We start from the raw sequence: 17855 nt of genomic DNA on the forward strand, positions 1-17855 counted from the left end.
TATTTACAGTTAAGCATGACCGCAGACACTGGACTTGGCAAGGAGGAGGAGGAGGAGGAGGATGACACCATGCAAAATACTGTGGTACTTTTCTCCAACACCGATAAGTTTGTCCTGCAGCAGGTAAGAATCAGGTTTCACTTTGAAAATATGTACTTTTGCAAGGTATAAATTTAATTCACTGCTGTCTTTTCTGGTACAGGACATGTGCGTAGTGTGTGGTAGTTTTGGACAAGGTGTGGAGGGCCAGCTTTTAGCCTGTGCGCAGTGTGCTCAATGTTATCATCCATACTGTGTGAACAGCAAGGTGGGCTTTAAAATTCTGGTGACACTTGTTTATACAATGTTTAGCTTTTTTATGGATATCTAAATAAGTCTTTTCCTTTCTAGATCACCAAGATGATGTTGAGGAAAGGCTGGCGTTGTCTTGAGTGCATCGTGTGTGAGGTGTGCGGGAAGGCCTCTGATCCTGCCCGGTTGCTGCTTTGTGATGACTGTGACGTCAGCTATCACACTTACTGTTTGGACCCACCATTACAGACCGTGCCCAAAGGAGGCTGGAAATGCAAATGGTACATCATGACTCGCCCTAGTGCATAGGTTACTGTGTTAGGAGTCTTTCCCAAAACGTATCGTAACCAAAACCAATTTCTCTGCACCGTACAGGTGTGTGTGCTGTATGCAGTGTGGTGCTAGTTCTCCAGGTTTCCACTGTGAGTGGCAAAATAACTACAATCACTGCGGCCCCTGCGCCAGTCTGGTAACGTGTCCCGTGTGTCGCGAGAACTTCATGGAGGAGGAGCTGCTTCTGCAGTGTCAGCACTGCGACAGGTCGAGTTGTAAACAAATCATAAACTGTGGCATTAAATGTATACGAGATCAGTATGTAAATTTTGTCGTTTTGTTTGTCTGCCTTTGTAGATGGGTTCACGCTGTATGTGAGAGTCTTTACACTGAGGATGAGGTTGAACAAGCATCCGATGAAGGGTTTGCCTGCACAGCCTGTACACCATATGTACCCAGGCCAGTTGGTGAGTGGTAGTATTAACAGGGTTCCCACGGGTCCTTGAAATCCTTGAAAGTTTGTAAATCTGGGGGAAAAAATATAATAGTATATTTTAAAAATATACATACATAGATACAGGTCATTAAAAGTGCTTGAATTTATTCTATGCAAGAAGTTTTCTGGAAAAAAATCCATATTATTTCCTGTGTAGTGTAGGATAATATCATAAAAATTATAGACTTTTTAAGCACACGTGCTAAACTGTTCGCTTTAAATGCTTATATCTTCTGTATGCGATGTTTATTCGTACCAAAATGCTTTTTTGCATAATTGTGTTTGACACATGAAAACGTCAATACGTCAATACTTCCTGCGTCCCTGTAACGCCGTCTTAGGCAATATTTCAGATTCCTGGCTCCCGCGTCACCCTGTCTTTGTCGTTAATCCTCACCATTGGTTGACTTTGATATACACGTTTAGACGCACTTACCCCTAGAGGCGTCCCCAAAGTGTCACCGTAGTGACACAGCACGAGTTCCCTCGAAAGGGAACTGTAACAATGTATCTTAAAAGGTAACACGATGTAACCTTGCTCTTACATGAAATGTGTCCTAACATTTTGTCCTTGAATTTGAGGGTATTGAACCTGAAAAGTCCTTGAAAGGTCCTTGAATTTTAAGTTAACTAAGGTGTGGGAACCCTGTATTAATTGACGGTGGTTTTTTTTTCAAACCATAAGAAATCATAATAACCATTGCTTGATTCTCTGTCTTTCAGTGGAGTCTCCTATGATGTCAGCCTTTAGAATTAAAGAACCAGGTATGTATTTTATAGGTGTCATTTTGATAAAACATTTTGTTTTGTTTGCTTTTATTAATGTGACGGTTTCTCCTTCCCCTGTTCAGAGCCACAGTTTTATCGTCTGGAGGGTGTCTGGCTCACAGAGACAGGCATGTCTTTATTGCGGAGCATCTCCATGTCACCCCTGCACAAGCGCAGGCAGCGCCGGTCTCGACTTGGCACCCTGTGTATTGATGAGCTGAAAGAAGGCGAGGCAGATGGCGACGAGAGTAAAGGTAGGTTTAATTATATTTCTATTTTCAAGTAACTTATATCTTTTATTTCTTATATTACATTTGTGCAGTGTTTACATGGTTTAAATGAAGTTGAAACATAAGGATTGTAGGTCACTTTGAATGTAAAAACAACTAATGTTATAGGGGGTGCAGAAGCGATGGAATGTGAGCACAAGCTGGAGGCCCCTGGAAGCCCAGACAGAGATGGAGGAGTGGATCGAGAGATGGGAGCAGACGGAGGTGTAGAGGGCATGGCTGACTGTGACGCTCTTAAAGGTGGAGCAGAGGAAACTGAAGATGGAAAGAAAAGAAAGCGTAAACCATACAGACCAGGTGACTGAGTTTTCGAATGGCTTTTGTAGCATTTAATGCTAGAAAAAATGCGAGTGTTAATACAGAGATTTTCCATTTGTAGGGATTGGTGGATTTATGGTCCGACAGAGAAAATGTCACACACGAATGAGGAGAAGTCTGTCTGCTTCTGGTGATGCTGCTCCTGAAGGTCAAACAGCTGAAGGAAAACTTGAGGACGGCAAGTGTAGGCACTGCTACTGCAAACACCAGGGGCTGTTGGGTTTTGTTTTATTAAAAATGTGTTATTAACCATCCAGCCAAATTTAAATAATACATAAAATAAGTTATTGAAGTCTAGGAGAAATAAGGTTTTTTTTTTTGCTTCCAAATGCTGGGACGTGTCCACTGTTGTTGCTGAAACCACACCCACTTAAGGAAAAGCTGCTGTCTCTCTCAACTTTAAAAACGGCTACAACCTGAATGGATCTTCACAATTGTGTTAGGGGGCGGGGCGTTGCTCGGTGACTCCAGTGCATCATATGGTTTTCCGTTGCATAGTACCCCACAGTTTGGTTTGGGTCAGGTCGGGTCAGCTCACCTCACTTGGTTAGCTCGAGTTTAGTAAGACTTCGGAGTGGGAGGGATTATAGGCGTGTCATTATATTTGCGCTGCCTACTGCTGTGACGACATACTAGGGAGAGCATCATTGTACAATCCCATACATTCTTTTATTTCTCAGTCCACCACAAAATTAAAATTGACCACCACAAATAGATGTTTGCACATTTGCATTTATCACTACCTCTGTCTCACATGACAGTTTCTGTACAACACTCGTGGCGTCAGTCGACGTGCTCCGCTGAGCCTCATTTAAGTTACATTTAAGCATATATGTGGATGTGTACGTCGCGAATATGCCACCACAAACTACAAGTCTGGAAAAAATTTGGTATGGTGTTCCTGATTTTCAACCTGTGGATGTTTTTAATCGCTAAAAGGGAGTTGGGAACTTATAGTATCGGGTACTACGTATTGCACCCAATGGAAAAGCTCACAAAAGTAAGCTGACCAAACCAAACCGTGGGGTACTATGCAGTTGAAAAGTGCCAATAGAGACACAGTTTTAGCCCCGCCCAAATAATCCTGAACACAGAAATGTGGAAAAACTGTTTAACGATCTAACTCCACAATTCAACATTACATAGTTCAGTCTTTGTAATGTGTTTCAGCAATAAATTTCTAACATTTTTGATGTGTTTAAAAAGTTGCCTGGTGAAGCAGGAGAAGTGGATTTGTTTGTGTTGGTGAATTTCAATTTCTGTGGTTAACACACAAGAGCATTTAGGAAAGTAAGGTAGGAAAATGTGTACAATGTGAAGGCTAGGCACTTGTTTGGATGACACTCAATACAGAATAGGTGGACAGGGATAGATTTCTAAAGCAGTTCTTGTTTTTTTGTCCTGTAGAAAAAACATTCTGTATTTTACAAACTGCTTCAAAATGCACAGGGAATACAAACACTTAACTAGGTCAGCAGTAGTTAAAAATAAATACTTTCTGGATGTAACCCGTGTAGACGGTTTGACTTGCAGAATGACGAAGTTAGATTGAACTGAAAAGATTTGATTGTCTCTTTGATCACAACAGATCAATTCATTTAATGTTTTTTTTTGTTTTGTTTTTTGAGTAGGTCCCCATCCTGATATACCTCTAGATGTCTCAGAAGCAAAGACAACAGAGGGAGAGGCGGAGCAAGCCAAAAAGCGCAGAGGCAGAAAGAAAAGCAAATTGGAGGACATGTTTCCTGCATACCTGCAAGAGGCTTTCTTTGGAAAGACATTACTCGATCAGAGTAAGAGAGCATTTCTTGCCCCTCCAATCCAAAGACATATGCAGGGCATTCCGAGGCCTCCACTCCCTGGACATGGAGCCAGAAATACAGATCAAGGTTAACCTATATGCTAAATAGCGTTTGGGAGAAGAAAATGTGAACTGGGATAGAGTTAAACATTTATTTTATTATATTCTTTACAGTTGAGGCCACAGTCAGGCCAACATGTCCTCCCATGGAACTAAAGCAAGAGGGTGGAGTATCCAAGCCTCCAGGGGATGAAACGGGTAGGATTTTTTGGGTTGAAGGTATAGGTCGTGAGAAATTTTGTTATAGATGTAATTAGAACATGCCTAACTTGCATAACATTTTATAGGAGTAGTACCAGGAGCAAGTGGGCAACTTTCCAACAGAGATCAGCGATCAGGTGATGTACCTGGATCTGACAAACAGAAGAATGAAGGTAAGTGCTGTTTATAAACTGAGAAATATTGTAACCCTACTGTTTTTGATAATCAAGCTTACTTAAAACCCTCACTTTGCCTTCTAGATCTGCCTCAAAGACTAGAAAGTCAGGACTCAGAGCAGTTCTTCAAAAGGGTTCTTGGACCCACTGAGGGGAGCTCTGTAAGTGGTGTGCTTCAGCCTAGCATTAAGCCTGAGAGTGAGCCAAATCAAATTGGTTTGCCACACAGAAACCTCCTTCCAGGTATGCTTGAATATTGAATATGTTATTTACATATGCTTTTTAACATACCCTTTGTACCTGTATGCATAAAAAATATCATTATTTAACCTTCCAGGTGCTTCCCTATCTGGTGCACTGCCTTCGACTGGTATGATGGACACGTTTCCAGGTCTCTCCCAGTCACCCTTTTTTGACATGCGGTAAGCTTTAGATCATTCTGTTCTCCTCTGCTTCCTCTTGGAATTTTTTCTTATGTTTTTTGTTGTTGTTGTTGTTGTTTCCCTCCAGGGATCGAAGTGGTCTCTTCAGCCCTGATCAGGATGAGGATAGTCCATGGGCAACACCATCCACTCCAGCTACCCCTTCCACTCCCCCAACTCCTACTGAACAGGAGGGTGATGGCCTCTCATACAATCAACGCAGCCTGCAGCGCTGGGAAAAGGATGAGGAATTAGGAAATCTGTCTACCATCTCCCCTGTACTTTATGCTAACATGAACTTCCCAAGTCTTAAGCAGGACTACCCAGGTCAGTATCAAATCAAACTTTGATGCCCCTATTGGAGCCTGGATTTCACAGGCAGGGTCACAAATTTTACTTTTTAATAATTAGTTATCTTCTTGATTATTTCAAGTAAGTTAATTAAATAAGATACATATGTCAAAATACTTTGCTAGGTCATAATTATTTCTTGTATTTTACAGATTGGGCCAGTCGCTGCAAACAAATAATGAAGATTTGGAGGAAGGTATCAGCTGCAGACAAAGTTCCTTATCTGGTAGGTGGTAGTTTGAAACTTCAACTTAATTTTGAATCACTTTAGTACTTTTTCTTTCTAAACTATTTTGTATTTTGTCCCATAACCATTTAGCAAAAGGCCAAAGATAATAGAGCTGATCAGAGAATAAATAAGGCACAAAAGGTAAGGGTCCATTTTAAATGCACTTTATAGTGTATTAATACGGTAATTGAATTGTTTGTATTTGATTTCATTATTTCATTTTTTTATATTCTCAAAAGCAAGCAGAGAGTCAAGTATGTCGGCCTATCAAAACTGAACCAGGTCGAATAAAAGGGGAGCGTCCTAATCTGCACCTTCAAATTCCCCCACCCTCATGCTCGGTTTCAACTTCCTCCCAGCCAAGCTCTGCTGAGAGTCCATATCCTCTTGCCCCAGACTCCGCGTCTTCAGCCTTCTTTTCTGATGGACCCCTCAAAACGCCATGCTCCGTTGATGACCCGTTTTCTAAACTTCCCTCTCAGTCTCCTCACCTTCAATCTCAGCCATCCACTCCATACTCACATCCTTCTTCCAGCCCCTTGCAGGGCTCTTCCTCAGGTTATCCTTTGCCTGGCCCACAGGGTGCTACTCAGGGACGGCTAGCCAATTTCGGCTCCCTTGACATGCAGCCAGGGACTCCTCGTAGAGCCCAGCAGTTTGACCCATTCTTTAGACCACAGCACCAGATCCACAAACCACAACAGTCCCCTCAGGAGGCCTTCGGTACACCTGAGAGTCCTCGACCTAGGGCAGTTGGCCCTGGAGACTCTCCAATGTTCTCGCCACCCCATACAGCTCATTGTGGTGACTTTTACCGTGGCCAGCATGGAGCTGTCCGACAAGAGCATGCTGCTTCTCCATCACCATCTGGTATAGCTTCTTCACCTGCTGGGATGGGCCCAAATAGGGGAGAAGTTAGTGCCCCCTCTCCACGTTCATTTAGCAGACCAGACTTAAGTGCTGGTTCTCCTGCTAGTTTAGAATCTGGAGATGGGTTATTTAAAGCCCCCATGACACCTCGTATGCATCAGGGGGATGCAGGGAACTTGTCAGTTTCCCACCCCCCAGGTGCCTCTCCTAGTCATGTTCCTGAGAGCTACCGCCAATCTCCTTCGTCATTCAATGATCCTTATGCCCAGCATCCCCTTACACCACGACCTCAATCAAGTGACAGCTCCTCTCCTTTGCCCCAGAGACTTACTGCACCTCAGCAAGAAACATATTCAAGATTGCCTTCAAGTCCTCAGTCACAAGGCAGTTCTCAGTCACCTCTCACACCAGGAGCCATTTCCAATGATGTACTTTCTGTTCAGTCACCTGGCACGCCACGCTTCCAGTCTCCAGACCCTTATTCTCGCCCACCTTCACGACCGCAGTCCAGAGATCCCTATGCCTCGATGCATAAACCCCCTCGCCCAAGTTCTGTAGCACCAGAAAGTAACCCCCATTTTAGAGGCTCACCCCATCCAAGCCAACCCAGCCAGCAACCTCCCTGCTCACCCTCAGTTGCTGATCCACTCTCTGGAAAGCCACCTGCTTTTAGCTGCAGTCCTAGTATAGGGCTTCAAATCGGCCAGCAAGTAGTTGGTCAGCAGCAGATGAATACTCCTCTGCAAGCTCAGGTTCACCTCCAGCAGCCACAGTCCCAGAATCAACCAGTGGGTGCTGATTTTAACTCAAGAATAGCACTTTCATCTGGAAACCAGGATACAGTCTCTGTGCGGTCATCAGATGCTTCACATTTACCCACCATGCCAGGGACACAGGATTTGCCCGAGCTGCCAGCTGGTCAGGATCTAGCTCTCATGAGTCCATCTGAGTTAGAAAAGCACAGACAGGTAAATGGTGCAAGAAGTTGATTTGCAAACTTTTCAGTAGATTTGGGTAGATTTATAATGGTACTATTTGTGTTTTGTCTTACTACAGAAGCAACGTTTAAGAGAATTTTTGATACGACAAAAAGTGCAGAGAAATTTACGTCAAGAGAAGGAAACACCTGTTGTAAGTAATCCTGCCCCAAATTGGCAAGTAGGAGAAATGACAGGCTTTCCACAAGACAAAACCCAACGAGCACCACCTCCTTACCCTCAGGTATAACACAAAGCTAGTAATTGCATTAAAATTGCATAATTGTATTTGTAATGGAATAGTAATGGTTTTTATGAGTTATACAAACAATATGACCAATTTTATGACTAATAACCAAATATGTGTTTTAGATGTGATAACAGCATTGCTTTATGCTTACAGGACAGAGCTGTGGTTGCTCAGGGAGCCATTGCCAGCAGGATGCCTCTGCCAGTGGGAGCTATAGATGAAAAGGTCTGCCGCCCCCCTCCTCCTGGGACACCAGCATCTCTGGATCCCAATGCATTAAGGTATAGTAAACTGACATAATGTTACTGGTTTCTGTTGCACAGCGAGTCAACTTTTTACTCCAGTGAACTTCTTCAAATAAACTTTTTATAACGTGTATTTTCTTGTAGGCAAGCTGTGCCCAGTATTTCTCAGGGGATGTATTCTCGTCCGCCTTTTCCTGCACAGTGGCAAAACCAAGGTGGTCCACGGAGATTCCCACAACCATCTATGATAGAAGGTGTTCCACGGCAGCATCTTAATAATCCCATTAACAATCCTCTCAATGTACAGAATATGCCTATACAAAATATTTCCAATCCTTTGGCAGCGGTACCAGGCTCTGGAGAGGCAGTACAAAGCTGTGTATCGGGAGCTCCGCCTCAGTTCATAGAGTTGCGACATAATTCCCAGCGGATGCCACTGGGTCCTCAGTTTATGCAAAGGGCACCTTTACCAAGACCACGACTGTTTCATCCACAACAGGAAATGAATCCTGCATTTGTTCAGCAGACTTTACCCCAATCTCTTGATACTTCAGGTGAAGGTATCCGTGATCCCAGACTTGGGTTACAACAGGGTGGCATGAACCTATTGATGCAACAACAAAGCAATGTGCCCCCTTCTCAAACGCAACTACAGCCTCAACAGGTCCCAAATACTACCCCCAAAACACCCATTTCTCACACTACTGCTCAACAGCTTCCTCAAACAAGTACAATAGGAGGTCAACAGACTGTTGTCAATCCAGTTGACATACCCGATTCTGACCTAGTAGATGCATTTGCTCCCAAAGGACTGAGTGATACAGTGGCAGAAACAGGAGTTGAAGATGATGATCTTGCTACTCTCGACCTGGATCCAGATAAAGGGGATGATGATTTGGGAAACCTTGACAATCTTGAGACCAACGATCCTCATTTGGATGATCTTCTTAACAGTGATGAATTTGATTTGCTAGCTTACACTGACCCTATGCTTGATCAGGGTGATCCCAAAGATGTTTTTTCAGATCAGTTACGACTTGTTGAAGCAGAGGGGGAAGGATCAGGGTCCTCTGCTAATGTAGAAATCAAGATGGAAGAAAAACCAAAAGCTGGGCTAACTTCCCAAGATACACATACTGCCAGTCAACCACCTTTAAAGACTGAGAGTTCTTCTACTAATACTTTAAGCTCTCCTAAGGTAGAGCCTGATGCTATTAGACTGTCCTCTGTAAAACTTGAAGACAAGGGTCTGGTTGAACAACAACGATCAGGACTAACTTCTGCTAAAGATGATATAGGGGAAGCAGTCTCTGCGTTGCTCAGTGATACAAAGGCTTCTAATCAAGAGACATCAACTGCTTCATTGAGCACTGTCCGTTTGGGTGGTCTGCCTTTTCCTTTACCCAGCCAACAAGATACAATTTCTTTCCCATCAGATGCACCACATCCAGACCTGGGTGCTAATCCACTTGGATTGCCAGATACTGGGCACCACTCCACGGCGGAAGTAGAAAATTCCTTGGAAGCAAGTGAACTCCCTTTGTTAATACAAGATCTTTTGGAACATGAAAAGAAAGAACTTCAAAAACAGCAACAACACTTAAGTGCTCTACAGGGTGGAATTGGTAGTCAGCTTCACAACATTCAGAATCCTCAACAGCCGGGGCAAAATCAAATCATGATGTCGCAGCAGCACCATCATCCATCCCAGGCCCTTGTGCCTCAAGCAGGTATGGTGCCCAGGCCACCACCCCATATGTTACAGCAACAGCAGCAGAGGTTAATTGGTGGTGCTGGACCTTCACCACCTCATGCAGCAATGGGACCACAGCAGCAAGGTGTGATACGAGGTGGACAGACTGGCAGAATACACCCTGGTCTTGCTTCTCAGCAGCAGTCAGCACCATCTCCACAAGTTGTTAAACAGCAGAATTTGCCCAGCAACTTTTTCCCAGATAAAGGTGAGTTGAAATAAGCTCCATCAACTTTGTTGTTAGCTTTCTGTAGTTCATAATAATCGGTATATTATTGTAATAACTGACTGAGTTGATTTTTTTTAGATTTGGATAAATTCATGACAGATGACATAATGGATCCTATTGCTAAAGCAAAAATGGTGGCTCTAAAAGGGATTAAAAGAGTGCTGGCTCAAGATCCTATTGGTGTATCACCTGTGATGAATAGGTACCTCTAATGTCTTTATTAAACTGCTTTATAAAAATAATAAGTTCAGTTTCACATTTAATAACGTTTGAATATTTTAAACTTTAGGCAGCAAGTATCTCTCTTAGCCCAGAGACTAACCTCAGTCCCAGGAAGTGAGGATCCTCAGGCTCAACTGGCACCTGGGTCTTCCAAGGTACATTTTGTTTTCTCCATCTTAAATTCATCATAAATTTGAAGTTTATGTCTAACACTTATTCCTGTTATTTCAGGAGGGAGAAGGAAGTGACCAAGTTCAAGCAAGACCAAATCCTCCACAATTTGGCATTATCAGTACGTTTTGCAGTTTTATTTTTGCAAAACCCATTCTTTAATTTTTGTATATTTTTCTTTTTCCTATATAAATGAACTGATTTATAAAATAGGTGGCTCCCCTTGTGATGTCAGATGGAGATAATACCGCCCCTTAATCTGCACTATCCAACCACAACACTGCCATTTAGTGCAGATGTCAGCTCATTTGCATTTTAAAGGACAAACCCAAAAACTGCACATTTTTGCTCACACCTACAAAGTGGCAATTTAAGCATGCTATATAAATTATTTAAATGGTATTTTGAGCTAGACCTTCATTTATTTTACATCTTAAAGTCTTGTGATTATGTCCCCTTTAAAACTGGTTTCTTCGCTTCTTAAAATTAATAATATTAATATATTTTACTTTGAAGTCATGTCAGGTTTGGCAGGAAATGTTAAGTTTGTTAAAGCAGATTTATGTTTCTATTACAGCCGGTGAGAATGTTCTGTAGTCCACCTTTAATGTCTGTTTTCTCAATTCTGTCTGTTTCATGGATTGTCAAGATCATAGGACCCAGTTTTCTTTAACATCATGAAATAAATATTGCTAATTTTGTGCCATCAAACTCAACAGATGATGCTGAACAGCACCAATATGAAGAATGGCTTGTGCACACACAGCAGTTGCTACAAATGCAGTTGAAATTCTTAGAGGAGCAGATTGGGGCACATCGCAAGTCTCGCAAAGCTCTATGTGCCAAGCAGCGTACTGCAAAAAAAGCTGGACGTGAATTTGCAGAAGCAGATGCTGAAAAGCTCAAAATGGTCACAGAGGAACAGAGTAAGATCCAGAAGCAATTAGACCAGGTATGCTAAATAACTTAAAGCAGTGTGAGGTTTTCTCTTCTTTCGAGTCATTCTGAATTTGACGCAATAATTTGGTTTTCCAGGTTCGTAAGCAACAGAAGGAGCACACCAATCTTATAGCAGAGTATAAGAGTAAACAGCAGCAGCATCAGCAAGGGCCCTCCATGCTAGCTCCTGGGCCCTCAACGCAGGCACCACACATGATTTCCAAGATGCCTGGACAAATGATGATGGGTCAACAGGGAGGACCAGTTATTGGTCAAACTCCTGGAGGGATTCCTCCAGGTGGGATGCCTCAAGGAGGGATGGCTCAGGGAGGAGTGCCTCAAGGAGGGATGCCAATTAGAATGCCACAAATGCAACCATTTAGTGGAGCCCAGCCTCCTCTTCCACTGGGTACTGTGCAATCGGTTCCACCTCCTGGTTTTTTTCCACAAGGCCCTGGAACACAAGGAGCAGACCCAAGAGTTATACAGGAGAGGCAGTTACAGCATAGGATGCAAATGGTCCAGAAATTGCAGCAGCAACAACAACAGCAGCAGTTAATGATTGGGCAGCAGCCAGTGTCACATCAACCTCAGCAACCTGGTATAATGAATCAACAGCCTGGAGCCATGGGTAACCAACCAGCCCAGGTTTTAATGGGCAATACACTGATGGGACAGCAACAGCAACCAAACTTACAACAGGGATTAATGAATAACCAGCAAGGCTTAATGCAGGCTCCTCCGGGTATGATGGGAAACCAGGTTATTGGACAGACGCAACATAATGTCATGAACCAGTCAATGGCTCAGGCTTCAAATATGATGGCTGGCCAACCACAGGGCATGGTGGGTAATCAGCAGATTGTTCAGCAGCTTCAGAGACCTCAGGGTTTGATAGATCAGCATGGACCAGGTGTACAACATGTTGTTAGGGGGCCACCAACCCAGCTTACACCTCAACAGCAAAGTGTAATGGCTCAGCGCATACTCATGTCACAGCAGCAACAAAATGCTGCAAAAAACCTTGCTCAGCTTCAACAGCAGCAAATTTCGCAACAAAAACAACAGTCACAGGCTGGTCCATCACCATCAGAAACTCCACCATCAGGAAGCACTCAAGGAGTTGCTGAAAATTTGCAACAGGGGGTTCAGGGTCTGACCCAAGACATTCAGAATCCTGTCCAAAAAGATGGAGGAATACTTAGTCCAAAAACACCACCCAAACAAGGTGGACCCCCTACACCAGTTCAGATGCAGCAGCAAGGGGCCAGTGGAGAACAGCAGTGTGTTGCTGGACAGCCACAACAACCCCATGGTTTTCTAAGTCAGCAACAACATACAGCACAACAGCAACCAAAACAGAACACTGGAGAACAACATGGTTTTGTGAGCAACCAGCAGGCTGGTGTACCACCACAGCAGCAACAGATGCTACTTCAGACACCAAATGCCATACAAATTAAACAGGAAGATAATCAAATGTCTTTCATGGCCCAGCAACAAGGTAGTCAAATTGTTATGCACCAACCACCAGATGTGCTTGGCAAGAATAGTGGTCAGTCTCAAACTACAATGACTGGTGTTGCAAATCAACAACAGCAAGCCATGTTGACCCAAATGGGGATGCCTAGAGGTCAACAGGTAGTGATGGCTCCAAGGCCTGGTGTTCCCATAGGGCAAATACGTCCCCCTATTAACATTCAAGCCTTCATTGCGCAGAACCCTCAGCTGCGTCATCTGACTCCTAACCAACAGTTGCAGCACATTCAGGCAATGATTGCTCAACGGCAGTTACAGCAAGGCCAGATGCTAAGAATGCAAGGTCAGGCCCAGGGTCAAATGCGCCCCCAGGTCCCACAGGGGCTAACAGTAGGTCCACGAATTGTAGGTCAGGAAGCGCAACAGCAACACCACTTTGGATTGGCAGGCAAACACTGTCCAGCTGGCATTCCACAGCAACCAGGATCAATGGTACACCCTTCTGGTATGGCACCGCAGTATCATCAAGGTGTTGTGGGGACCTCACAAGGACCCTCACAACAGTACATCAATAATGCTCAGCAGCAGCAGATGTTACAACAGCAACACCAGCACCAGATGATGAGGGGTCAAGTGCCCAGGCCAGTAATGGGTCCAGTTCGTACCACAGCACCCGGACAAATGCCTAGGCCACTGTCTCCTCGACAGTTAATGGGTCAGGGTTCTCCTGGAAGTCCGCTCTCCAATCAGCAAAGGCTCATGAGAATGTCTCAAACTCCACCGGGTGCCCAGCATCTTCAGCAGCAATCATCTCACATGTCAACAGCCTTGAGCCCCTTTCAAGCCTCACCATCTCATGCAGGTTCTCCTGCAGGGTCATCTGCTCCAGAAGCAGGTTCCAGCCCAGCATCTTTAAATAAACCAGAGCCAGGGTCTGTCTCCCTCTCCAGTCACTTGTCATCACCCTCTAGGCCAGACAGTGTTGCTGGAAAAAATAGCCCCTTCAGCCAGACAGGGGCATCAACTGCTTCACCTTTGAGATCTCCAATTGCCAAGGCTCAATGCCTCAATTCTGAAGCACTTACAGCTTCTGTTCCACTCAATGGCCCATCTCCTCAGCGGACACCGAACCTACCACAAGTATCAAGTGCTACCCAAGTATCTCAGTCAACACCACTGCCAGGTGAAATTTGCAAAATGACGCTACAGAACATCAAACAAGAGCCACGTGAAGTCCAATGTGATGCTGGAAGTAGTGTAGAAGCCCATTCTAATATTATTAAGAGAGAAATTGCTGGAGAGGCAGTCAGTGTCAGCAGTGCCGCTTCTATTGGGAACTCTGTTTCGAGCCCTAGAAATCAAGCAGGAGATCTCGGATCCCAAATCCAAAGAACAGAGACCGGCCAACAGCTACTGCAGAAACTCCTCCGAACAAAAAACTTACAACTGGCATCCCAGAGGTCCACAGATGGTATTCATAATGAAATTAATGGTCACATCAATAGCAAGCTGGCAATGCTGGAGCAGAAACTTCAAGGAACTCCAAGGAACATGGAGGTAGGGTCCCACAAGTTATTTTATGATGCATAGGAGAGCATTATCAAATCATCTTGCAGTTAATTTCTGTCAATACCTATTTTTTAGGATCTGCAGTCACTGACTAAAAGAGCCCCAATAGTCAAGGCCAAGCGTACTGCAAAAGCTGGAGAGCGTGGTCCAAACTCTCGTAAGAAAACGAAAAAAGAAGAGACTGGAAAAACTGAGGCAATAATGAAGCAACTGAAGCAGGTTTGTGGCATTTGCTCTTTTTGTAATTTAAGTTTCAATATTCTGCCTGTGATTTTGTGTTTTCTACATAAAATCTACTTACATAATGTAAATAAAACCTTGATATATGGGATGTTGACCAAGTAAGGCCAAAGATTGAAATTAAAGTGAAATCAATGGTTTAAATCAAACTTGAATTTCAAATAAGAATGAGCCTTTGGCCTGGATTTCACTAGCAGGGTCACATATCATTTTGTTACTATTGATTAATGTTGGGATTGGTTTTGTTTTTCATTTTTTGTTTTTGACCCACAGGGACTTTCTCTTCTTCCTCTGATGGAGCCATCCATTACTGCTAGTTTGGATTTGTTTGCTCCTTTTGGCAGCAGCCCAGCCAATGCCAAGACTCAGTTGAAAGGCTCTTTTGGAAATGCAATCCTGGACAATATCCCGGACTACTATTCACAGCTTCTTACAAAGGTGCACTTCAGTTTTATCCCGTTTTAACAATATTCAGTTTTTGCTTTTTCAAAATTCATATTATAAAATTCTTTGCTACCTTTTCCTATAGAACAACCTTAGCAATCCTCCAACACCACCTTCTTCACTTCCCCCTACTCCACCCCCCTCTGTACAGCACAAACTTCTCAACGGGGTGACCCCTGTGGAAGAACTAGCAGAAGGTCAGAAAGAGACGGAGGCATCAGAAGATACCATGGGTAAGGCATAGTATTGCTTTTAGACAATGTACTTTTGGATGGTAAAATAAAATTTTTTTGTAAAATCTCAACTTACATTCCTCCTTGTATTTGTAGGTTCTGTTTCAGAGGAAGTCAAGAGCGTAGATATACTTGCTGCTCTCCCTACTCCTCCACATAATCAGAACGAAGATATACGGTAAAGTACTGAAATATACGAAACAACATTCTTCATCAGTGTGTGTAAATATGTTCATGCTAATGGGTTTTATTAATTTAGGATGGAGAGTGACGATGATAGTGAAGCTCCAGATAGCATTGTGCCTGCATCCTCACCTGAAAGCCAGCTAGGTGACGAGACAACTCGCTTTCCCCATTTATTAGATCCTAAGGAAGAAGAGGATGAGAGGACCATCTCACCTGCTATTCCTATTATTCCACGTTCTGCCATTCCCAGTATGTGGCAAAGTTTGAAAAGGTTTTGTACATGTTTTTCATGATTGACTTGGCTCACCTGATGATCTGTATTATGTTCAGGTTTCTCTGAGACAAAACCATTCGAATCAGTGGGTGGAAAGGTTGTACCATCGTCCAGCCAGTGGGACAAAGCCAAAAGCAATGAAGTGTCTGTTACATTCATGCTTTCGTCAGCTGCAGCTAAGGTATTTTTATCTCTAAATGTCTGAACAACCCATAAAAGCCATACATGAAGTTGTGTAACAGCATTAAGTGTTGTTTTTTCCTCCTCTTCTTAACAGAATCTTAACACGGTGATGTTAGCGGTTGCTCAGCTCCTGCAAATACGTATGCCAAATTCATATGAGGTGGCTTTTCCCCAGAGTCCGGGTACAGCAGGTGTTGTGCCAGGGAAAGTACAGGACTCCTCCTCAATTCCAGGTAATGTACTTACTTGCTTTGAGTTTGGCTCAGTGTATGTTAGTTTTCTGGTTAAAAAAATTCTTAATTTATTTTAACTTTCAGACATAAAAACAAACCCTTCAGCAAGCCATGATGCAGAGTGGCTTAGGCAGTTTGATGTGTCTCTCCCAGGGTGTACCCTAAGAAAACAAGTCGACATTTTGTCTATCATCAAACAGGTGAATTTTCTGACATTTATTTTCTTGTGATTTTTCATTTTTGTAGTCACAGTGTATTGAGGAAAATGTTATTCCTTTTTTTAAGGAATGCCAAGAGCAAGACGATAAACCTGCACAGCACTGTTACATGACAAACGTTTCAGATCTTGATGTGCGACATCTGCCTGTTATTCCTGTGGAGGTATCTCCACCTCCATCGCCATCTCCACCTTCACCTCCATCGCGTGCTGTAGTTGAACCAGAAAACATCACTCACCCCGAGTCCAAACTTGAACCGGACTCTAATGTTCAATCTACATCATCCTCTCCTTCAAGCCCGAGCGCCCCAGTCAAGGCCGAACCTGAGAGTGATATTGTCAAAACAGAGTCTCACAACATCCCAGTTACGATGGCGTCCGAATCTCAAGAACCTGTTGTTCTCCCTCCAGCTGCTCCATCTGAAGAACAACCCTCTGTTCCGGCTAGCTCTCCTTCTCCTCTGGACTCCCCCACTATAGAGATCAAAACCATCAAGCACCGTAGCAGACCCCTTTCTGACGAAGAGGAAGAACGCCCCAAGATCAAAAAATGGAAGGGTCTGAGGTGGAAACGTCTCCAGATAGTTATCACCATTCGCAAAGGTGGTTCCAAGAAAGAGAGCAGTCGTGAAGTTTCTGAGCTGATGGAGCGTCTTCGCATTACGCTAAAACCAGACAAGCTCCCTCGCGACAAGCGCAAGTGCTGCTTCTGCCACGAAGAGGGAGACGGTGCCACCGACGGTCCTGCACGTCTTCTTAACATTGATGTTGACCTCTGGGTGCATCTCAATTGTGCTCTGTGGTCAACGGAAGTGTATGAGACTCTAGGCGGGGCTCTTATGAACGTGGAGGTCGCCCTTCGCCGTGGTTTGCGAACGCGGTGTGCGTACTGTCAGAAGACGGGTGCCACAAACAGCTGCAACCGCCTGCGCTGCCCCAATGTCTATCATTTTGCCTGTGCTATTCGAGCCCGTTGCATGTTTTTCAAAGACAAGACTATGCTCTGCACCCAGCACAAGCTCAAAGGCCCCAGCGAAGAGGAGCTTAGCAGTTTTGCAGTGTTTCGACGTGTCTACATCGAACGTGATGAGGTGAAGCAGATTGCCAGCATCTTGCAACGCGGTGACCGCATTCACATGTTCCGTGTAGGTGGGCTCATCTTTCATGCCGTGGGCCAGCTCTTGCCATCTCAGATGGCTGTTTTTCATTCACCCACTGCTATTTTCCCTGTGGGCTACGAGGCCACACGGATTTACTGGAGCACTCGTGTGCCAAACCGTCGGTGTCGCTACCGCTGCCGCATCAGCGAGCAGGATTGCAGGCCGCTGTTTGAAGTACGTGTGCTTGAGCATGGATACGAAGACTTGCACTTCCGAGATGACACTCCAGATGGTACGTACATTGCTGCATTTTTTTCTAAAATAAGATAAATAATTACATTCATTACGGCTATATAATAATATCA

At 44.0% G+C, this 17855-nt stretch overlaps 1 protein-coding gene across 1 annotated transcript in view; it reads left to right on the plus strand.

Moving 5' to 3' along the window:
* kmt2d (lysine (K)-specific methyltransferase 2D) overlaps positions 1-17855 on the plus strand; it is a 33958-nt gene that overhangs the window by 11439 nt on the left and 4664 nt on the right. The window contains exons 14-48 of the mRNA XM_073875337.1: positions 10-123; positions 203-307; positions 391-572; positions 667-831; positions 922-1031; positions 1784-1825; positions 1912-2082; positions 2227-2415; positions 2498-2614; positions 4068-4325; positions 4412-4495; positions 4585-4671; positions 4759-4917; positions 5012-5096; positions 5185-5423; positions 5600-5673; positions 5767-5817; positions 5916-7514; positions 7603-7767; positions 7927-8054; positions 8163-9979; positions 10079-10202; positions 10290-10377; positions 10454-10514; positions 11113-11345; positions 11429-14368; positions 14456-14599; positions 14894-15058; positions 15150-15297; positions 15394-15475; positions 15557-15732; positions 15814-15938; positions 16035-16173; positions 16258-16373; positions 16459-17782. Coding sequence (XP_073731438.1) covers positions 10-123; positions 203-307; positions 391-572; positions 667-831; positions 922-1031; positions 1784-1825; positions 1912-2082; positions 2227-2415; positions 2498-2614; positions 4068-4325; positions 4412-4495; positions 4585-4671; positions 4759-4917; positions 5012-5096; positions 5185-5423; positions 5600-5673; positions 5767-5817; positions 5916-7514; positions 7603-7767; positions 7927-8054; positions 8163-9979; positions 10079-10202; positions 10290-10377; positions 10454-10514; positions 11113-11345; positions 11429-14368; positions 14456-14599; positions 14894-15058; positions 15150-15297; positions 15394-15475; positions 15557-15732; positions 15814-15938; positions 16035-16173; positions 16258-16373; positions 16459-17782 — 11806 coding nt within the window. The remainder of the gene's footprint in view (positions 1-9; positions 124-202; positions 308-390; positions 573-666; positions 832-921; positions 1032-1783; positions 1826-1911; positions 2083-2226; positions 2416-2497; positions 2615-4067; positions 4326-4411; positions 4496-4584; positions 4672-4758; positions 4918-5011; positions 5097-5184; positions 5424-5599; positions 5674-5766; positions 5818-5915; positions 7515-7602; positions 7768-7926; positions 8055-8162; positions 9980-10078; positions 10203-10289; positions 10378-10453; positions 10515-11112; positions 11346-11428; positions 14369-14455; positions 14600-14893; positions 15059-15149; positions 15298-15393; positions 15476-15556; positions 15733-15813; positions 15939-16034; positions 16174-16257; positions 16374-16458; positions 17783-17855) is intronic.

This window comes from Misgurnus anguillicaudatus, chromosome 13, assembly GCF_027580225.2.
Source record: "Misgurnus anguillicaudatus chromosome 13, ASM2758022v2, whole genome shotgun sequence".
Classification (NCBI taxonomy): domain Eukaryota; kingdom Metazoa; phylum Chordata; class Actinopteri; order Cypriniformes; family Cobitidae; genus Misgurnus; species Misgurnus anguillicaudatus.